This window comes from Rutilus rutilus (assembly GCF_951802725.1).
Source record: "Rutilus rutilus genome assembly, chromosome: 6".
In the NCBI taxonomy this organism is placed as follows: Eukaryota; Metazoa; Chordata; class Actinopteri; order Cypriniformes; family Leuciscidae; genus Rutilus; species Rutilus rutilus.
Window position 1 is genome coordinate 31,401,533 of NC_140214.1, and position 24,279 is coordinate 31,425,811.

At 36.8% G+C, this 24,279-nt stretch overlaps 1 protein-coding gene across 2 annotated transcripts in view; it reads left to right on the forward strand.

The window, feature by feature from the left end:
* Nucleotides 1-8,411: 8,411 nt before the first annotated feature.
* Nucleotides 8,412-24,279, forward strand: part of egfra (epidermal growth factor receptor a (erythroblastic leukemia viral (v-erb-b) oncogene homolog, avian)) — a 73,052-nt gene continuing 57,184 nt past the window's right edge. For both annotated transcript variants that reach the window (XM_084410235.1, XM_084410236.1), the window contains exon 1: nucleotides 8,412-8,657. In XM_084410235.1, the coding sequence (XP_084266361.1) occupies nucleotides 8,579-8,657 (79 nt within the window). In that variant the 5' untranslated portion in view covers nucleotides 8,412-8,578. The remainder of the gene's footprint in view (nucleotides 8,658-24,279) is intronic.

Consider the following 24,279-nt stretch of genomic DNA (forward strand, 5'->3'; position numbering starts at 1 on the left):
AACCAACTTACAAAAAAAAAAGACATTTTGGAGATTTAAAGTAATTCAACTTTTGTCTAACTTGTGACAGCTTACATGACAACTCAATGTTAACTCATTTGATTTGATTGCCTCGAACCACTTAAGTTTAAATACCAATATTTATGTACTGTGAACATATTTAATTTGAGTTTGTGAAAAGAAAAACTGTATTTCCTAATATTAAATAACTATAAACTCTGTTCAAATACATTTGAAGTCAAACTCAATTGAATTAACACAACTGAATGTGGTAAAGCAAAGATCACTGCTCTGGCATGTGATTAGTTATTCATTTTCAAATAAAACAGCATGCTTTATTTGATGCTTTAATCTCAACATACTGAAAAATAATATTTTCTTATTAATCATATGCAAATAAAATCGTTCATTCATATTTAAGTGAAATTTTTGTTTTGTTTTATTGAGTATTTTTTATTCAATTTTATTAGTCTTTTGCAGTAGCCCATGTGTAGTGTAGCAGCCTACAATAAATGGCATCATGAGCACGATTCTTAAAGAAAAAGAAAAGAAGCAGATCCTTAAACAGCCTTCTAGCTGACCTCATTACGGTGTTGTCTATTGTTCATCTGCCTGTCCAGGCCTTTTCCCTCAGTGATTTGAAAAGCTCCTTCACCATCCAGCTGCATGTCCTCATGCAAGATCAAAGCGGGAAAAGAAAATACCATCAAGACCCTCCTGTAGAATCATATTCACTCTTCTGCATCTATAAACAACTTAATTGCTTCCTTGTCTGATAAACCATCTCAAAAAACTCTTTACACCTTAAGATGTGCTATGAAAATGATTAAAGATTAAAATAATGGCAACAGAATGGGGCTGTGATTAATTTCTGTGCACCCAGATGGCATCCTTGAATTCAGTCGTGACCCCTGCTGACTGTGTGTGTGTGTGTGTGTGTGCGCGCATGTGTGTGTGAATTGGGGTACATAAGTGCATTGTGCTGTGCAAATGTATGTAAATCACCTTATGTCCAACATTTTGTATAAGTGCCAGTCCATCTTCCCCTCCATTCAAGTCAAGTAAGTTTTATTGTTGTACCTCACAAGAATACTGTTACATAAACCTATATAAATACACACAGCCTATCTAAAAAGAGGTAATCTTACTAAACATTTAAACATATACTCTAAACATATACATTAAACATATACATAAACAGAAACATTCAGGACAAACCGTGCAAACGGAAACAGTTCAAGAGGACATTACGGGCATAGGGACATTACTACGTATAGTATACATAACAATATGACATAGACAGATTCACATTATATAATAAAATTAGGTGCTTCAGACAATTGTGATGTGTGTGCATGGATAGCAGTGAGGAAGTTTAAATGCATAGTCGTCTTGTACGCAGGTAAAGACTGTGCACTCAAAAAATACTTTGGCTATATTCAAGATTTATGTATTTAAATTGCACATAAATAAATTATTCATTTTGATTACACAGCTGTAACATAAACTAATAATCTTAATTTGATGCATATCAATACTCAAAAAATCATGACAGTTTATTATTAATTATTTGCTTCTATTTGATTTGATTTAAATAATCATGGTTGAATGGTAATTGAAATCTGGATAGCTGTGGAACAAGCAGTATTCAGTTAGTTCAAATATATGAGATTGAAACAAATTGGATTTATTGATGGTAAAAATTGAGTGCTATTGAGTATTTGAGGGTATGTTTACATGACAATGATCAACATTTTTCATTTGCGTTTTTGCGTACAGGCGACAATGTTGTCTAAACGATCTCGTTCACTCGGATCAGCGAAAATAACAAAAAAAGCTGTATTCTGCTCCCAGGCCAGTAGTTGGCGATATAACATTGTAAAGATACACTACGCACCTACAGACTGAACACGTAATACACATGTGCATGACATCACCGTTTTCACAAACCCGTTTTTCTGTAGTTTACACAGAGATGATAAAACAGTATCGTTTTCAAAAACTTGTTTATTTGTGTTTTCAGGCTCCCAAAACGGAGTTGTCGTGTAAATGAACGACCAAAACGCATAAAAAGTTATACGTTTTTAGTTGAACACTGCTCGTGTAAACTGCCCCTAAAACACATTTGGTTTATTGGTACTATTACAGTGTTGTTATAGTATTATTACAGAAATCTTGTTTCATTTATGACTGACAAATATGCATCACATTAAGTCTATTAATTTGTTTATGTCAAAACTGTGTAATCCAAATGGATGGAAATTTTACACTTTAAATTTAAACTTTTATTTTATTGGAAATTTAAGATTCAATTTTATATAGAATTTGGCAGTGAGAAAGGTCACATGTGACCGAAATGTTTGTCATAAAAGCAGGGGCTTTATCTCGCAATTTTTCTTCCTCATTGATAGAGTGTGCAAACTTTTTTTAAATAATTGATACGTTTTTTTGTCTACACACACCAGACAGTTTTTAAGGCGCGGTGTCTATTTCTTGGAAATTTTATATGCAATTCAAATACATAAATCTTATGACAAGGGTCATGTGGCGTGTCATGGGGGAGGGTCTCTTCTGGAGTTAATCATTCCTGTACATGAGGGATTAAAATAAGCTTTCACTATTTTAATCTTTTCAGTTCGAGAGGAACGCACATATGTCTCTGATTAAATTTGCTTTTACAATATCTGTTTGACTCTCTGTAATGAAACACAGTCCTCTGATGATGTGATTACAGAGAACTATAAATATTTGACTTTATTTGAGCATTAATTATTAGGCAAAAACAAATTCTCTAACAGTTCAGTCTGTTGTTCTTCCAGTTACTGGCAGCAGCATATAGCAGACATCATATCGCACTGTAATTTGTGACGATTGTTTTCATTTAAGCTCATGTGCTATTTTGGATGAGAATCAGAATCGTCACGTGTCACTCATCTGTATGTTTCATCATTGAAGTTGCAAAACTGAATGTCAAAGATGTTTAAATGCTTGTCGCAGTTGCCTCTTCTGCAGAACATTTGCTGTAAACAAAAAATTCTGTCTTATTATATATGCACCCATATGTACTCAAAATGTTAAAATCCCCCCAACCCCTCCCCCTCATATTTGATCACCAAAATGACATATTTAAATGTTTTTTCCTTGACAATTTTTTTAATGCCTTTAAATAGCTTGAATGTAACTCTACACCCTTGCCTCATTTAGTATACGCGGTTCTATGAATATTCAAATTAGCCCCGCCTCCACTCACTCACACCAGCTCAGAGATCCACTTCCGATCACACGTTGACCTGATTGGTTACAAGGTAGTTTGTGACATCAGAAACACCAGCGATTTCAAACCGCGTCTTTGGTTCACTGCGGTTTTAAAGAGAAAATACTCAGCAATGGTGTTGACTTATGAATTTGCACATGGTTTGTCTTAAAGCATATTAAAAACACCACATATAAACAACATTAAACCTGATTCACTACGGGGGGACTTTAAAGTTGCTCTTCTCCATACGATCTGGTTCACCTCTATACGATGAGTATATTATCTATTTGATTGTCTTGTAGATACTGCACTGCTGCATTATATAACGGTTAGGTCCTGTCCGCTCCAGTATAACGTTTTTGGACAAGCAGCATTTCAAGAGAACTGATTTTTCACATCTCTAGACATTTTCATTGTTTGTATTGGAGTGGTTTTGATGATCCTTTTCTAGTCAAATCTACCCATCATTCTTTTTAAACTTTACATATTACACATTAGAATGAGACTTTGTAATCTCTAGACACTAGATAGCACTCATGCAACTTTCCAGGACAGACTGTTCTTGTCTTGATTCTTATCCCTATCTTCTGGTGATGTTTACAGCTTTCCCATTGACTGGGTTGGCTGACAGAAACACTGGAACTTTCCAGCGACAGGTTGGTGGCTATCATTACACTCTTGCTAACTCAGAATATAGACCTCGATCCATCCCCAGCCCACCTGTTGGTAATAATGGGGCTCTTTTTTATTTTAATGACCTGTCGTTGTCATCCATAATCAGTCAAAACTCAACCACACCCCTCATATCCGGCGTGAAAACCACTTAACGAGGCATTAGCTTACTATAATGCAATATTAGCTCATAAAAATGACCGGAGACATATGAGGTCTTTCACATCTGTCCCCATTCAGTCTAGCTATAGGGACATTATTAAGATTTGTGGCCTTCTCAGTTTGCTGAAATGACCACTTTGAAACTCTTATGAATAAATGTCAGCCATGGTTGTTTCAGGTAGTGTTGTTTATGTAAAATATGTGACGTGAACAGAACAAACCAAATTCAGTATTAACACAGCTCATAAAATCTATTCAGATGCATTGATGTTTTATGCTCTATTTAAAATAAGATTCATACTTCATACAGCTGAATTACAATGCGTTAAAGGTCGGGTTTTTTTTGTCACTCTACTGCACTACTTTTTCAATGTTTTTATAGGTAAATACGTGCTAGATGGACGTGTTTGACCGTTGCGCTCGCATCTTTTGTAGATTTTGTTTAGTCTCACACGACATGGTGTTCTAAAAGAGAAGTTTAGCTTTTAAATAACCAACCCGATCTCACAGCAATTCGTACGCATTTTACGAGATATGTAAAATATATAAGATTGAGCAAATTTTTTTTTGCTCAATCGTACGTATTTTACGAGTTGCCCAATTCGTATGAATTCATACAAATGACTTGCCCCTGACCCCGCCCCTAAACCTACCCGTCACTGGGGTTTAGACGAATCGTACGAATTCGTACAAGTGAGGTCGTACGAATTAGCCAACTCGTAAAATATGTATGAACTGGCCGTGAGATAGCGTTGAAATAACGCAAGAGCTTGCAGTTTTTTTTCTTTCCACTTGTTGTTTTAACTTCATTCGTTTATACTGATCGGATATCTGTTTTGTTAAAACGTTTCCAAAACGGATATAACTTCAAACTTCAATTCCCACACTATATGCAAATTTACTACGTCCACGTCAACAAAAGCTTATCATCAGCTAATTTCAAGATCAAAAACCGCAATAGGAGAGAGAGCGGCATCAGCACCAGTAAGATCATTTAGTCTAACTAATTTTAATGAAGATGATTGAGTTTTGAGCGGCTGTGACTTTCAGTTTCATTTGCGGCAGTTTGCGCGTTGGCTTGCTGAAGACTCAGCAAGAATTCAAGAACGTTGTGCAAGTTTACTGCAACAATGGTACCGTGAACTTGAAAATCCAGTGTTTGGTTAATCCTGGAAAGCGCTCATTGTCACAGTTGTAAACATGACGGCTTTCTTCTTCCATGAGGGGGTTTGGCGTCACGCCATTTGTTTCCAGGCGGACCGTTAAAGAACGCGACACACACGTCTCCCGGACATCCTGTATAATTCAACCAACCAGATGACGACTTAAAAAATCCTGAAGTGTTTCCAGTTAAGTGTGTCATATGCATCAAACGGTCCGTGAACGTGACTCATGTCTGAGGCTGAGACTATAGCCTATAACACGCTTTTACACGTTTATTTTTTTACATTTTGGGAGGAGTAAAATTTACATATGTGGTTTCAACATCCAGATGTATTGTAAATGCATCTGGTTGTTGAAACCACATATGTTAATTGTAATCCTCTCCTTTTGCGGTCTTTGATCTTGAAATTAGCTGATGAGTAATAAATTACAGTGCATATCTGCTGCTTTCGTTGACGTGGACTTTAAATTTGCATATAGCGCGGGAATTGAAGATCGGATTTATATCCGTTTTGCGGAGACACATTTGTATGGCAAAGTGTAAATGGAACCGTTTGAACAAATCAGATAGATATCCGATCAGTAAAAACGAATGAAGTGAACAGGCCCCCAATGTGTACAATTAAATCTGTTTAATTGGATTAATATTTAATTAAATTTTACAAATGAGAAGACTTTAAAACTAAGCGGGTGGAATTTTTAAAATAACTTTAGTCATAATTAAATAAATAGATGTAAAAGGTCAGTTTACTCAAGAAAGACTGCAGTTTGAGTGGGAAACACAAGATTCTTTGTGGTCAGTTGATCTTTGGTGACCTTTGGCAACACAAACTTCCTGGATGCTTTCCATCTCCGACCACTGTCTGGATACTGTGGCAACCCAAATGAATGCAGCCATGTCTATACGCTCATTTCTCAAAGGATTCAATAGACGATTCAGAACAGAAAAGGGAGGTTTCTGGAAAGATAAAGAGGCCTGAGGAATCATGTCAAAGGACAATTAGAAGATTATACACCATCTCTGCTACAACCTGTTTATCATTACTTTCAAATTCCTGTTTTCTGTCATCCTTTTGTGTAAATAGTCTTGAATGAATGTTGTAAAAGTGTGCTTATTTACAAAGAAACATATGATACTTTTTCATCGATCAGGAAAATTCTTAGTTATTATTATTTTTTGTAAATTTACAAATCAACTCTGATGTGTCTACAATATTCCTTTAGAATAGAAATAAATTAGAAAGTGTTAAGACTATAGAGCAATACAATTAATATGGATAGAACAGCTCAGATCATTTGGTCCTGGACAAGAAATGCTGGAGTTCCTTTTAAATCCCTAACTTTTGATTACAAACTTGGCAAATCAGACTTGATTACAGTATCTTGGCAAATCTGGGAATTTGTTGAAATCCTTTCGAAACTGGGACACATAGTGGAGTCTTTTTACTGGGGCTGAGAGTGCTTCAAAATGTGGTAATCAATAAACAGGGGTGAAATCAATATCATACATGATCAGTATACCATCCTGAGGTGACTAGACATTGCAAAAGTTGTAATACCAGGTGGTAGCTTAAACTACAGCAGGTCCAAGGAAAGAAAGAAAGAAGAAAGTCATACACACATAGTATGGCTTGAGGGTGAGTAAATTATGGGATCCTTTTCATTTTTGGGTGCACTATCCCTTTAACTAAACCATATTTGTAAACTAAACTATAATTATATATTTATATATTATTTAATATACAAGTAAATCTGATTACCACAGTAAATTTATATAATTTTTAGTGCTGGGCAACGATTAATCGCGATTATTCACATCCAAAATAAAAAAGTTTGTGTTTACATAATATATGTGTGTGTACTGTTTTTAACACAGTAATATTGTGTACTGTGTATAATTATTTTGTATATACAAATACACACACATGCATGTATATATTTTTAAAAAGTGTTATTAATAGCCTATATAAAATATTTATATTATTTAAATTATGTATAAATATATATAGCTACCATATACATGCAAATATTTAGCAAATATACAGATTTATACACTGAACAAAATTATACATTTTATAAAATTATAATGTTTTTGCCCCCATTTTTCATGAGCTGAACTCAAAGATCTAAGACTTTTTCTATGTACACAAAATGCCTTTTTCTCTCAAATATTGTTCACACATCTGTCTAAATCTGTGTTAGTGAGCACTTCTCCTTTGCCGAGATAATCCATCCAGCTCATATCAAGATGCTGATTACATGCATGTGGAGGTCCGGGGCTGGTGTGGTTACACGTGGTCTGCGGTTGTGAGGCCGGTTGGATGTACTGCCAAATTCTCTGAAACGCCTTTGGAGACGGCTTATAGTAGAGAAATGAACATTCAATTCACAGGCAACAGCTCTGGTGGACATTCCTGCAGTCAGCATGCCAATTGGACACTTCCTCAAAACTTGCGACATCTGTGGCAATGTGCTATGTGATAAAACTGCACATTTTAGAGTGGCCTTTTATTGTGGCCAGCCTAAGGCACACCTGTGCAATAATCATGCTGTCTAATCTGCATCTTGATATGCCACACCTGTGAGGTGGATGGATTATCTCGGCAAAGGAGAAGTGCTCACTAACACAGATTTAGACAGATTTGTGAACAATATTTGAGAGAAATAGGCCTTTTGTGTACATAGAAAAAGTCTTAGATATTTGAGTTCAGCTCATAAAAAATGGGGGCAAAAACAAAAGTGTTGCATTTATCATTTTGTTATATACAAAATAATTATACACAGTACACACACAAATATTATGTAAACACACATTTTGGATGCTATTAATCGCGATTAATCATTGCCCAGCACTTTTACAAGTAATTCAGTGCAGTAAGCTCAACAGCACTTGGCATTTAGTGATACAACACACATAGGCTACATAAACCGATTGTGTTCCCGTGTTCATTTGTGACCTCCTGATTAATTAACAACGGGTTAAATATTTTTTATGCGGAATATGAATGCTGTGATGTCACAAACTCCCAGATCAATAAGTAGCCTACTGTAGCCTCTCTACCTGAAGCACACCGTCTGAACTGCACGCGCACGATCCTCCCCGCTGCTGACGTCACGGGCGCGAGCGCGGCTCTGTCCTGCAGCGCGCGACTCTATCACTGCCGAGGCTCGCGAGCGCGGAGGAGGAGCTGTCAAAGTTTACAGCCAAGTCGAGCGAGTTTTCTCAAGAAGACGAGAAGGCAAGATCTCTGGACATTTAGAAACCTCTGAAAGAAGAGCTCTTCAAACTATGGAGTGAAGTCTGAGAGGTTTGAAACATAAGAAATGGCAGGACCAACTGAGCTCGGATTGATTTTTACCTTTCTGCTCTCAGGGAGCCTCTGTGCGACGCCGGAAAAGAAAGGTAGGAGACATTCAGTATTATGAAACGGCTTGTTGTGTAAGATTAAACCTTCATCTTTGAATGCTCTCCGGTAGATCTAGATGGGATCGTCGCACATACCTTCAGAGATGTGCGTGCGCTTAGAGGAACCTCAGTCAGTCAGCGTGGGAACAGTGGAAGTTTGTGTTCACTGTCCCACAGAGAACTTACTGCTACTCTTGGACTCAATTAGTCTTTTAAATTACGTTTTTATTGAACGTGACATTTACAGATAGTAATACTCCTTCTGGAGCAACCTGAGGTTGAGTCTATAGTTCACACAGGGATCAGCCCAAATTTTAAGGCTCTATAACCCCACCCCATACTTTTAATAAGGTTGTGATTTCTTTACGTTAGTGAACTGGCGTGATTTATAGTTGAGGCGAAGAGAAGAGGATATTGCCTTGAACTAGCCTACTTCTTCACTATAGATTAAACAGCTGTAATAATAATCTAAAATGTGCTTCATGTGGCAAATTGACAGGTTTTATTCAAGTCAAAATATTACTTTTATGAAAAAACTTAACATAACCTACATAAGGTGACGGTTATTATATTATGACATACGGTGACGCTTTACAATAAGGTTTCGTTTGTTAACATTAGTTAACTACATTAGTTAACATGACTAATTTATTTATATTAGTTCATGTTGATCTCAGCATTTACTACATTATTTCTTTTTCCATCATTTAAGTTTCAATTAGATTTTTTTAAATTAAATTCAAAGTGGTTGAAAAACTCCAGTGAACAGCAGCAGGTTATGAATTTTGAATTTAGTTTTTAATTTTAGTGTGTTGACTTTTTCTTTTTTTAAATTGAATGTGAGTAGTTGTTACCTGAAGGATTTCTACCTGATCCAACCCTGAAAATGACTTTTGTCGGTTTAACAAAATGTAGTCAGGTAAGTTCATTCATAATAAACATTACATTCGACTTAATATTACATGAAGCTTCATTAGGTTATCTAAAATGTGTGCTAATGTGCTGGTCCACCACATTTTCTTTGATGCGAGTCCAATTAACTAAAGCCATTTATTTAATCTATGATGTTAGTGTTAGAGTTTGTCACATTTATTAGATTTGTTTAAAGTGTGTTTATATGTCACTCTGCATATTATTTAGACGGTCTCAGGGGTGTCCTGTGTGTAAACACATGGCTCTGCCAGTACTGACAGATGGGACTCAAATCACTTTATTACAGTCTGCTTCCTCATTAGGACTCATTCAGGTTTACAGTCACGGTGCCAAGAGAGGAATCTCCTTCCTTTTAATATAAGTTCTGTTTTGACAGTCATCAGTGACGTTACCTTTGAATTGGGCACCTTTTGCTTTCTACTACATAGTGGGAGTCTATTGAACAAGTTTACGTGGTCACTCATTATCATTGTGAAATGCACTGATTGCCAGTTTTCCATACCCCATATTGGTTTAGAGGACGGGTATTATAGTGTCAATGAGGACAGTCGTGACGTCCCATAATGTCTTTGGGCTCCCTGTTGTGCCTCGCTCAAGGTCAGAGAAATGCTGCAGCTATCTGTTATATTTAAGAGCGAAACAGCTGTTTAGTCTTCATAGACTATCCATCTGAATACCAGATAAAAATGCGTTCACTGGCCCTGATCCCAAGGTGCACCGTGTAGAGCTATTAGAATTTTCAGTAAAATGTCCCACATTTGGTCATCAGTCCAGCCACATGCAACATAGACTTTCAAGTGTCTCTTTCATTTAGTTTGGCATTGACCTCTGGATGCCCTCCAGCCTCATTGTGACCTAGAACAATGTCTCTCAGGTGGTCACCTCAATGCAGTGCAGTGCAGTAGAGCCATATGTGGGTACAATTGCTGGATTTTTTTTTATTGTACTTTGCCACCTAAATAAAAGTAGCTTCAAAGCATACATCCCCAATAGTACAGACAGAACTCCTAATTTCTTCTGAAAAAGGGATGGGCTACAAAGTAAAGCTTGTCACATCAAAGTGGATAAGCTCCTATTCTTTAAACTCAAGTTTCTTGGGTTTTATTCCAGTTTCATTGGACCCAATTTATTCCAAAATGAGAAAGTCCCTAATAACTTGCCCTCATTGTATGTTTTAATTGGTTTTGTCTACAGGCACTGAGATTTAATCTAGTCCATCTTGAGAGAGTTGTTCTCACAGGTCTTCTTTAGACACTTGAAACTCTCATCCGGACGGCTCAGAGGTGACTCAGAGTTAAAGCATACAAATACGTGTGAGATGAGCTTTAGTTGTGTTTGCTGGGTCTGGGGCTTTGACTGGTTTAGTAGTAAAGGTGTAGGAATGAGGTTTGTCTGCATGTTTATACTGTACAGTATGTCTGGAAAAGTCAAAGTCTTATGCTTTTTAGTAAAATGCTGCTCTTCTCACGAAGTTAAGATAAAATCTCTTGTGAGCCTTCTCTGTTTAACAGACCAAAGGTACAAGTTACATTAGTATTTCACCCTCTTTTTCCACCATAATATAATTTCTTAAAGCATTTTAATTCTGCAGAACTGCTGCAGAAAACCATATTCACCCTTATGTTGTTCCAAACCTGCATGATTTTATTTCTTCTGTGGAACACAAAATCAAGATATTATTATTCCATACAGTGAAAGTCAATGGGGTCCAAAACAACATTGGACCCCAATGATTTTCATTGTTCGGACAAAAACAATTGAAACATTCTTCAAAATTGCTTAGGCTATGTTCAGACTGCCAGCAAAAATCCAGATCCAGATGGGTTTTTGAAGGTCTGGACAACAAACAAAAAAAAACAAGAAAAAAAAAAACACATGAAAACAATTTTTTGTTTGTTCAGGTGGTTTGAAATGTGATTCCAATGCAATTTTTACAGATGCGTCTGAGTCTGAATGCTCTGGCTGCTCAAATCTGATTTTAAATAGTTTTTGCATCACTCTTAACATACACACAATGATATCATCAAAACTGGTGAGGAAATGCCAAAAGTATTCATATACGGTATTCAAACAGTATGTCCAAAGATTTCGGTCTTCAGTCTTAAGGCCCTTGCACACTGAGTCCGAAATTTTCGTACGCGTTTTTTCGTATTCGTGATTCGGTGGCTCTGCATTGTCAAAACACCATTCAAAATGCTTTGCTACGGATGCGAAAAACGCAGAAAATTGAACTTGATCCGGATTTTTTTTATGACGGACAAAAGTTTCGGACACAGTGTGCAAGCGTGATTGACATAACGCGAGGTCGTATTGATTTTTTTAACGTGCGAAAATTTCGGATGCGAATTTCGGACTCAGTGCCGAGCCTTTAGTCTTAGTTTTGCACCACGACTCAACAGGATTTGAGGAGCGAGATGATGCATCTCCATTTTTCCTGTAGTCTTTTCGAAAGCCTCGCCACGTAAGTGTGAATGTCTACGCCATTACCAAAGCAACCCATGCGGATAGATTGGTTATATCTGGACACGTAAATCTTATTTGATCACTTGCAAATTATAGCGTGGACAGTCTGCCTGAAAAGATCTGATTCGAGAAAAAATCTGATCCCTAAAGTCTGAACATAACACAGCACTGTTATTGAATCGATTTGAATCAACTCTGAACAGACTTCAGCTGAATGATGATGACACTATTATAGCTGAAATTAACTAATTTCATAATTGAAGAACTTTGCAACATTGACAGTTATTGAACTGTATTGAAACGACACTGAACACTTAAGCAGAATAATGACACAATTGTCTTCCGCTGCTTTATCTTGAACAACTTTAACAACATTTTCCTGTTTATTAATATAATATGAAGCTGTGAAGCTTTGAAAATGTGAAAAAATATGAAGGTGCTTTGAATAAAGTGCTTGAATAAAGTGCTATATAAAAGTCTTAATTTGCATTTTCTTTTTCGTGTGATCTGTCCTTTTTTCAGTTCCTTGTAAAAACATTAAGAATTTAAAAAGTCTGCAGGATAAATGCATCTTTTGATTGACACCTTTAATGTGTCGGATTACATGTACTAGACGGTCCGATTGTGTGTCTTCATCGAAGAGTCAGCTTGTTGAGTCAGGCCTCATCTAATCATTTGCAACTTGCTTGTGTTTGTGAGCCAAAAGACAGATTTCCTAAATATTTCAAAACAGCTAAACAAAACAGTCCTCGTGTGCTGTACCCTTCCTTATGCAGTCGCTGGCATGTTGTGTAAGGCGTGCTCAGGAACTTTCCAGAGTGTCAGTGAATAAGAGCGTGATCGTCAAGAGTGTCCGGGATAGTTCACTCAAAGATGAAACGTCTATCATCATCATCATCTACTCATCCTCATGCCATTCCAAACCTGTATGACTTTCTTTCTTTTGTAGACGTCAACAGGAGGTCATTCTTTCCATTCACTCATAATGAATGAGGAGTTTTCGAAATTCAAACAAGATGCAAAAGTGGCATAAAAATATCAGAAAATAAGTCCAAATAGGTTTGCATTTTTAAATGAGTTTTTATTTTAACATCATTTTCAAATTCCCTATAAATTTCAGTTTAGTTTTAGTTAGTTTCATTAATGGTTTTGTTAGTTTTAGTTTAGTTTTTATTTCGTGAATACATTTCTATTTAGTTTTTATATATTTAGTTTTGGCTTTAGTAATTGTAGTTTAGCAGAGTTAACAGAACACTTCCAGCTAAAGACATTTAATTTCAGCAAAGTTTAATGTTTGCAGTTTACAGTTAACTCTTGTGAAAACCTCTTAATAATAAAAATAAAACAATTGTTTGAGGATGAACAAAGAACCAAACAAATGCAACTAAAACGTAAAAATTATTCATTCATACTCATTCATATTAAAAATTAAATTTTGTTAAACGTGGTGTATAAGAAAAAAAAAATGCATATGATTATTCTTTAAGGTTATTTCTATGATTAATCCTTTCAAACATTATTCTTGTATTGATACATTTATGCCTTTTGTCTATTGCATTGTTTAAAATCATATAGTTATACTCATATTCAAGTGCTCTATTCAGACCAGACATTTAGTTATAGGCCTTACTTCTACAAATGTAGCCTCTACGTCTATTTCTGGGCTAGACATTAACAAAGACAGTATCAAATGTATTGCTCATGGTTAGTTAGTTCATGTTTATACATTAACTAATGTTAACAAATGAAACTTATTGTAAAGTGTTAACCATTATTCTTCTGGCACAATCACTTTAGCAAAATATCCCACCACTCACTGATATGTCCATGGTTGCACTTAAAATCACATGGTCTAAAACACAATTGTCATCATGTTTTGCCAGTAGGACAGCAATTGTGTGTAAATTTTCAGTCATCTTTGCAGGAATGTAATATGAAGACTGTACATTGGAGCATTTCTCTTTAGCAACACTATGAAAGTATATAGCAGGCACTACAATGCCGGTATAACCGTATATCAGCACTGTAAAAAATGATCGTAATTTTAACGGTAAAAGACTGTAAAAATGCTATAGTGAAAAACTGTTAATTGGTTAACAGAAAGTTTCCGTACTATATACGGTAAATAACTGTGATAGATCTAACGGTACATTTAATGTAATTTTGCTGTAAAATACCGTTAAATTTACAGTTTTTGAAAGTGAAAAAGAACAACTCATTGTATAATTTACAGTGAAAAACCGTAAATTGGCATTCCCACAATTCCCTGTGTGACACGTGCAGCTTTTATAAATTAGTATTAACTTTCTTGTGGAAGAGCTGCTTGTGATGAGCTTTGATAGATCATGTGACTCTCATCACTGCTGTGATTGGTGGTTATCAGTGTATTACAATGGTACAAAACAGATATTAATAGTTCAATAGGATGGTAAATTCACATTATATCAGATAATAAAATACGGTTTATTACTGTAAATTTTAAGTTAAGTCTGTAAAACCAATAACGTTGCTACCGTATTTTTGACGGTAAAGTTCTGCCAACCACAGCTGCCGGTTTTTTACCGTAAAAATCACGGTTTAATTTTTACAGTGAGTGTACGATATACGTCGTCGTTTTCAAATACCTCAGTTTTCGCAGTCAACACTGCAACGCGGAAGCGTCGTTTGTAAATGCATCCACGTGGGAGAGCTCTGTCTTCGTGGACAAAAACAATGTGGATGAAAGTTCAAAACGGAGAGATAAAGATGCATTTTCAAACCAAAACGTGTTAGTCAAGTCAAGTCAAGTATATTTGTATAGCACTTTTCACAATACAGATTGTATCAAAGCAGCTTCACAGTATTAAATTAAAATAATACAACAAGGTTTGTTTCTAGTGGAATTTATTGATTGATAAAATCAAATTAAATATCCCCAATTAGTGTGGAGAAGGCAGGACAAAGATTCATTTTGTTGGTTGCCAAAATATTTTCAATGCAGGAAAAAACCTGAAGGAAGTCTGTTTTGAATGACGAGGGATGATTTCATTTCATCAATTATTTTATGTTTATTCAGGTTTAACTCTCCATTTGTTCATCTCAGGTCTCTCTCATTTACTGAAAATGCAGATTTTTCTCCTTGAACTGTTAATGATGAAGGTCAAACCTGGATTTGTTTTGCGCTCTTGTGGCAGTTTTGCCTCAGCCCCAGGCATCAAACCATTCGGATTTCTCTGGAAAACACCCTGATATCCTTGCCAATGCTGAGATCTTATAAAATCTAACAAAGAAAGACCATTTGCATAATTATAGACTCGCCTGATGTTCAGAACACAGATTGCACGTAACTCCATGTTCCTCAGGTCTGCCAATTCAGCTTATTATGATAAATGGTCTTTTTGATTTGTCATGTAGCCAATAAAAAATGCATGATAATCCGATTGTCCTCTATCGCAGTCACATATCCTTCTTGAAAAGCCATCATTTTCAGTTCTTCCACTAATGGCTGGAGAGCATCAGTGTTCTCCGTTGGGATCATGAATTGTTTAGCCAGTGATCTTGGGAAATACATCAACCCTGTATTTTCCCCTAATTGTGAGATGAATTTGAGATGTGATACTGCTCTTCTTTCCCATTACCCTCCTCCCCCGCCTCAGGACGTTCCAAGATGGAGGACCGTTGCGTTAAACCCGCCCGTCAGGCATCATTTCATCGCGTTGTCATGCTGGAACATCTTGGTCCCGTTAATTGACATCATGGGAACAGTGCTTGGCACTGGATTGTTGGTCTCATGCGACTTTAACAGCTCTTTCTCTCTGTCTCTGACTCTAACAATTTCTCAGCAAATAAAAAATCATTGCAAAGGAATGCTTTGAGCCTGCAGACTTTCTGTAGTTCAACAGGTACAGCGTGGCGCTAGCGACACCAAAGGTTGAGTTAACTGGAGTTTTGGCGAATTCAAAGTGCTTTCCATAATTTTGAGAACAGAACAAGAGAAAACGTTTAAACTTCGAAACTTTTCATTTTACAGTTTTCATCATCATGAGCACTCAGCAACAATTAGTCCCGTTGTCTAACAAACTCAGACGGCTAGACAACAGCACTTTTTCATATGGATTAGTTTTACGATCTCTTTACGAACTTTTTGAAGTGTCAGAGTGATAGCATGTCAATGGAGGGACAGGAATCTCTCAGATTTCATTAAAAAATATGTTCTGAAGATTGACGGAAGTCAAGTGAGTAATGATGACAATTTTCAGTTTCGGGGGAACTATCCCTTTAAGGTTTTTAAATCACCAAAAAACAGATTCCATAGGATCATTTTAACTTTTTAAATGATTATACATCTCTACATAAATATAGTGTCAAATGGAAATCTCAGAGACAATCTGATTTCTCGATTCATTTGCAAGAGCTTTGCTTGCTGGCTACAAATGCTTATTTTTGCAAATCCATTGACACAAGCCTCCACCTACTGATAGGCCACTCGCTTCACGTGCCTGACACCATGACTTTTTGTCTCAATAATGTTTATTCTATTTCCGCATTATTGTTTAGACTATAAAATGAGTTGCAAAATGCCTTGAAACCTCACAATCTCGTCACCATCCTGATTGTCCTCATCTGTCACCAAGCTCCCACACTGTTTGCACATGCTTTGCATGACCCAGTGATCGGTTTTGCAGACGGCCGGCTGTGATTTCTCTCAGCAAAACCTAATGCCCAGCGTCAATTTCCTGTCTTTAATATCTGCATACTTCCTCCTCCACCTCTGCAAAGTTTTCATCATCCGTCCTGAACGCTCTTTCAAGAGTTACCAGAGCCCACTCACGGCTCCATATTGAGCTCCCGGGAGGGCGATTGTAAAAAACTGTCCGTTACTAAGGGGCCTTCGGCATGTGATGGCGGGTTGTTTCTGGGTCTCGATGCCTCTCCCCGGTGATTGGCTTTTCCCAGAATCACATCTGCTGAAGCGGTTGGAGTTTCAAGAGCTGCGGAGAAAGTCAAACGAGTTTGTCGGGAAAAAAGCAGACCTCCTGCTTTGATAAACTGTTGAGCAGTTTCCTAAAACTGGCGAAGAAGTCAGTGCCTCATTTTGCTGGAGTGACTCTCTCTCTTTGGCAGAGAACAATGAGGGTTTTCTTCAAGCAGTTTCTGAATGTTTCTCCATACGACTGCTATGAAGGAAAGAGCTGTGTGACAGAAGTGTCATGTTTTTGAGTTCCTTTGTCGTTCACAGTCGTGTGGCGGCTCTGACAGTTTGATTGTGCGATGATTGCGATGACAGCGACTGAGCTTGAAATGGCCAGAATCTATTTAGAGATAAACGCTGTGATTACCTGTGACAGTCTTTCTTTCTTTCTTTCTTTCTTTCTTTCTTTCTTTCTTTCTTTCTTTCTTTCTTTCTTTCTTTCTTTCTTTCTTTCTTTCTTTCTTTCTTTCTTTCTTTCTTTCTTTCTTTCTTTCTTTCCACACATACATGGACTCTTATCGTCTCTGCATGTTATCACACATGCTAATTCTCAAGCTAATTCTGTGACGTTTGCCGGCTCACGGGAAGTCTATGTTTGGAAACATTGAACCTGCACGTCATGGAGTTTATAGTATTTCCATTATTGAGTGAGCCACTGTGATGGAAAGAGACCTTGGAATCCAGGCTGGAAAAAATAAACGTTCCTTGTCGTTCCTGACATCTCAGTAGGGTGTGGCTTCACATGAGAAGCTGCCGTTTCTGCAAATCCCACATCATGCCTCATCACATTTAATTGACCAATAGAAAAGACCACTATGTAATTCCTTTTATTTATTCCAAGGTAGGGAAAGGGAACAGAATCTAGTTTAAAACTAATTGCCAAGTGCCAAGTTCTTAGAAATGATTGATATATATGTATGTATGTATGTATGTACTGTATGTATGTATGTGTGTGTGTGATATATATATACACACACACACACACACACACACAGGTGAAACTCGAAAAATTTGAATATCGTGCAAAAGTTAAAATTTTTATGATTATGGCTTGCAGCTTATGAAACCCCCAAATTCAAAATCTCAGAAAATACCTGAAATCAATAAGAAAAAGGATTTTAAATACAAAAATGTCGGCCCTCTGAAAAGTATAATCATGCATATGTGTATAGTTATATATACTAAATATATTAGTTTCACCTTTTAATTTGAATTACTGAAATACACGAACTTTTGCACGATATTCAAATTTTTCGAGTTTCACCTGGATTTATTACCAAACAAACGATTAATTCTTTTTTAATTAATGACCCCCACAACATTTAACTATCCTAAAAAGGTAAACTTGTCTGATATTTTAAGAGACAACTTTTTTTAAGAGACGCATTTTTGAAATATTAATAATATTTTAACAAAATTAAGAAAACAAATATTAGGCTACTTAAGGTTTTCAATTTCAAAAACACCATTATAAAGAGTTTATTTATTTTATATTATTTTATTATTTATATATTTTATTATATATATATATATATATATATATATATTTTTTTTTTTTATTATTATTATTATTATTATTTATTTTTTTTATATAAGGACATTTGTATTTATGCCCCCAAAATGATCAAAATGAAATATCGAAATTGATATCAAAATGATCAAAAATAAAACAATGCTTATAATAGGTGTATTCATGCCACTGTATTTTAAATGTATGTTTGATTTAATTAATCGAGCTGGTCAAAATGACAGCATCACAACATTGACTGTGTGGTGCGTCACACTGGCACTCATTGGCGGTTATATTTCATTCACTATTGGAAATCACTGAGGTGTGATATTGGAGGGAACACATTGTCCAGGATTTTGACAGAAGCAATAACACAGCAAACAGAGCCTGTACTGTGTAAAGCGTAAAACATTTACTCAAATATTTGACTATTTGATCAAACAGTGCCAGTTGTCCTATAGCAATATAACACTGCTTATGAACCCTTCGGTTCTTCTGATATCTAGTGACTCGTGTATGTGTATTAGACTGACAATCTGGGAGGATGCAGAACAGTTGCTGTTGTTTTTTAGGATTATTCTTAGACGTTCAGGTGCTTGTTCTCAGACCCTTTGAATTGAAAAGTGCTGTTTCCATTTATTATTCCATGAGGTGTATATTTAGCAAACCTTAAAGGGAAAAAGAAAAGAAAACGGTAAAGGAAAACATTGAGAAACAGGATGACAGTTTCAGGCCAGCAGCTCCTGACACACATACTCTGAAATGCACACTAATGCAAGAACGCGCAGAAAGAAAAAAAAAAACGCTGTTTATTGAGCCTGTAACATATTCGTGGTTGACAGTGGCCCATTTTGAAGTCTGGAACAGTCTTTTAGCCTAAAATGTTTTTCAAAAAAGCCAATTGAAATCTCAGCATGTCAGCTGTACTGTCTGTATAGTCAGTGAATTGCTGACTAAACAAAGATGTCAAGAAAGATGTTTTTGCTTTTTCTTTTTTAAGCAAAGGCAACCATTTTGATTCACCTCTTCCCAAACCTGACCACATCTGACCGGTCTTTCAAACCATAATTTATAACTTATGTTCATAAAAAATTTCATTTGAGGCAGAGCTTGTAAGGAAATCTCCCTCAGCCAAAGTGAAACATTCAGCTCTCAATAACCTCGTGTCTTCATGGATGATCAGGTTTCAAAATAACACTTGATCCGAACAGGCCGCAGATGCCCTGGGATAGGTGATATAGCTATCACTGACACTCCCTCTACACACTTCTATTGTGAGAACACAGTATAGGACATGGTGTGAAAATATAGTAGACGTGTACGAAGTGAATTGTAATGGATCTCTTTGTTTACCTGCTTTGTTTAGTGTATTGTTGCTCTCAGGTGAATGGCCACCGAGGCAGAATGCAAACACCTTCGGACACAGAAACTTTGCTTTATTTTATTTATTGGCATTTTGCCTTTGTTAGTGGAAAACTGACAGGAAAGTGGAGGAAGAGAGAGGCAATGGGGTCAGGACATAACCCAGGCCAAAGTTGAACTCAGGATCCCACTGCGATACAAACTGTGTTTGAGAGTTTAAGTCTATTTTTAAGTCTTTTAGGGTGTGTTTACAATTGGCGGGTTTGGTTCGATTAAAACGAACCCTGGTGCGATTGCTCTGTTAGTGCGGTTCATTTGAATAAGTGTGAACGCTGCCATCTGAACCCTGGTGGCATCAAACAAGTGGGCCGAGACCTCTGAAAGATGGGTCTCGGTCCACTTCTAAACCAACTCTGGTGCGGTTCGAATGAAATATGAACACAACACAGAGCAAAGACATGTAAACTAACCAAAAACAGGACGTGATGTTACAAGATGTGACCCTAAAGAGGACAGAATGCTCAAGCAAACCTGGTTTTTCACAATGTTGCCCATTACAGTTCGGTTCATGCATCAGAACCGCATCTTCTTGCTGCAGATCTTCTCATCAGACTCTTCATGAGTTCTCAGCTAGTAAAAATACCATGATATACACATACAACGAGCGAGTTAAACCCAGTACAGCATTGGTTTAGATGTTCTGCAAGTACCGTCACAAAATATACTTAATAAAAGCTGTTTGTTTGTTCTTTAGATTCAGTCTTAAAAATGTCAGTGTGAACGCTAAGCGAACTAAGCACTAAATGTATAATTTTCTTTTTTGGTCCTGACTAAGTGACATCGTTGACCGTTGAGTACTCTTCTGCGCATGCGGGTCAATTCTGGGTCATTTCACGGTCACACAGGAGATCACAAAAGGTCGCATTTAATTGGAAATGTGAACGACCTTGCAAAAAAATCGGAATTGAGCATTAAGCCCTGCAGTGTGAACGCAGCCCAAAAGAACCAAGAAAACCAAACAACAAGTGTGAACACACCCTTAAAGTACTTTTTTTCTTCTTCTTTAAAATGATATATTTATGTTTTCATTGCAGTGTAATATTCTGACTTTACTATAGGTTTAGGGTTTGGTTTAGTGCTAAGCTACTTGTAACTATGCATAACTTATTAACGGTTTCAAGTAAAGAGTTACCAAACATTTTAAGCTTGACTGATAACATTTGCAGACATTTTAATTACTATAGAAAATTATTTAGATTCACTTTGTAAAAACAAACAAAAAACAAATTGCACTAATAGTGGGAGTCATAGGGCTCATTTTAACGATCTGAAACGCAAGTATCAAGCGCGAAATACAAGTAACTTTGTGGGCGGATCTCGGGCGCTGTTGCTATTATTTGCGCCCGACGCAAATCTAAAATGGGTTGGTCTGAAGTAGCTTCATTATTCATAGGTGTGGTTTGGGCGTAACGTGAAATAAACCAATCAGAGCAACATCTCACATTCCCTTTAAGAGCAGACGCGCTTGTTCCATGGCGGATTGCTATTATAACGGCGGATTTGCCAGGCGAGCGCCAGGAGCGGTTCACAGCCGAGGAGACCGACGTTCTCGTCAGGGCCGTAAAACACAGAGAAGTGACATTGGGAATGGGAGAAACCCACCCAAATTAACTTTGGTTAAACAGGCGTATAATAATTTGGGTAATTGTGTAAGCTAGATTTATGCCTATTTTTTCACATCTTCATGGACACAACAATGATTTCCCTCTTGTGGTAATATTTTTCCTTGTAATAATGATTGGTTTTCTAAAAATGAGAACTGCTGCTTCTGTGTGTAGATGAGAGAATCAAAGTGTATGCTCGTTGTGCACACGCTACATTGATTATGGCCAAGCATGCGCCCTTAAAATAGCATATGAATAACATGCGCAGCGCGCCACTGACTTTAGACTAGGTTTTTCCTTGTCAGTGGCGGAATTGTTTTCTAAACCTGCAAAATAGCACCAGGGAACATTTGCGCTGGAACACGCCTCCTCTTTGCGCTGAACCGCCCCGGGAGCGCAAGTTCATTTCCTAGTTTACCGAAGTGCGTCTGTGGAGGGAAAAGTCCGCTGTGCGCGGGTGCAAAATAGGAATGATACATGCGTATCATGCGTGTACAAAGTAAATTGCGCTGGGTGCAAGATAGGGCCCATAATGTTAAAACTGTGTCAAAAGTGGTCAAAATAATTTTCTGCGGTAATTGATAGCATTCCACAAATGTGTAATGTTGACTTGTATTTAACTTGGAAAATTCCTTTATAATCGATGCATTTCCAACTAACAATGGTAAAAATGTCTATGCTAATAAATAAATAGATGGATTTTGCATCTCAATCATAATTAAGTGTCATTTATCTTGGTAAACATCAAGACTTAGAAAATCTTCTTGAATCAAATGCATCCTATCTCCGTAAACTTGCTGAACTTGCACTTCAGTGATATGCATCTCGGATGCAGGCCCTGCTGGATGTGGTTTTCCCAGCCCTAGGCTCTCTGCCGCTGAGACTTGTGAGAACAGCTCAACTTTTTCCTCTCTTTCATTATTTCCTACTCTCTTTTAATTCACCGAAGTCTTACTGTTCAGTGCAACGGAACCAATTCATCACCGTGCAGCACATCCTCATGTTGACATATTCATATCTGCGATCGCTGTGTTATTTGCTCACTTTGCCGAAGGCATTTTTGCCTAAACCTCTGCAAATGTGCATTAGGGATATTAGATGCTCTGACAAAACTGACATGGAAACCTCCACAGGCATGTTTTCACATGAATGCTTTCGAAACTGAAGAAATTCAGGTGTGACTGCAATAAAGTGTATGGCTCATTTGGAGTTTACTGGAATCTGTTGTCTTGCTTCATATCCATCCTGCTCTACTCTTGGACATTTTTGACTCATGTTATGATAGCCTGATGATTTAGCCTTGGTTTCTGCAAACCGTATCTCTTGATTTCTTTTATATCGCACGGACCAGTGTCTTTTTAGTCAGACTGTGTTTGTTTGGTCTAGAGGTGCGTTATGGTAGTACCAAAAGCGAGACTGCATGTCTCGCCTGCAAGGTCTCGCAGCAAGTGTTGATTTGCAAAGTGGATCTAATCCCAGACGTCCCACTATCCTTTAGATAATTCTTCGGTTAATTTGACCAATATCCTCCAAGCAGAACCGCAGCTCCTCGTAATGAATGAGGCAATGCATGCCATAGTGTTTGGGGAAACATTAGTGCCTGCAAATGTAATCATAGAACCATTACATGAGATGAGATTCTTGAGAAGTACCACTTCAGGGCTGAAAAATTAGAAACTTTTGTGTTAAAAGTCTTTTTAGTGGCAAAACAACACATTTCCTTAGTGTTAATTTCATTAATGAAAAAACGATGACGAAAAATGTTCGTTAATTACCTTTTGACCATGATTAAAACAAAACGATGAGACAACAACCACATCACTGGACTAACTTTATCAACATGCAATATTGTTGAATAAAAAATAAATACTTTACCAAAATCTCTCTATATTTTCTTCAACAAAGAAGAGCAGAACAAATATTATAGACGTTTTTTTAAAGCCTCCACCAGCGTTCATGCTTGGGGTTGCCAGATATCAAGAGTTTAAATCCCCTAATCAAAGCCTTTTCTCTTAAAATGATAAATTTTTCTGCCATGTGTTTATTGATGTATGTTGGAGTTTAACAATCTCTATTCATTAAGATATTCTGCTCAAAATAAAGTGTTATACACAGCCAGTCTGTGGTCGCTCACGAGTCATTTGCGCTGTTTGCTGCGACTAAATCGATCATCAAACGTTCTCAGAAGAGCTGCACGACTTTGGATAAATTGAGAATCACAAATTTTTTGTTATTGTTTCAAACAGAGATCACGATTCTCTCATGAATTTGAACAGATAACTAAATACCAAAATAACATGTAATTTACTAAAGGCTCTGACAAAATGTTAATTGCTGCAGTCTTTTCAATATATTTAATCTAAATTAATTATTTAAAAAAATCGGTTTGAATGAATGATTCAATGACTCACTCGTAAACACTTATTCAGCATTTTTGAACGATTCTCTTTAACAAATGATTGAATGACAAATACATTTTCTAACAGTCACTTGTCGCCACCTACTGGTGTAACGATGTAATTGATACAATCGTTATTTGAAGCGCTTTGAGATTACTTTCAAAAGGTGATTTCCTCTACTTTGATCTATAATGTAGATCAGGGGTTTTCAAACTTTTTGTGTGTGTGGACCACTATTTGTAATCAAGAATTTTCGCGGACCACCTCATAATACACATAATAAAATATGTCTACTCTACACACGGATTAATTCCTACCTGAATTAATCCGCACCTCT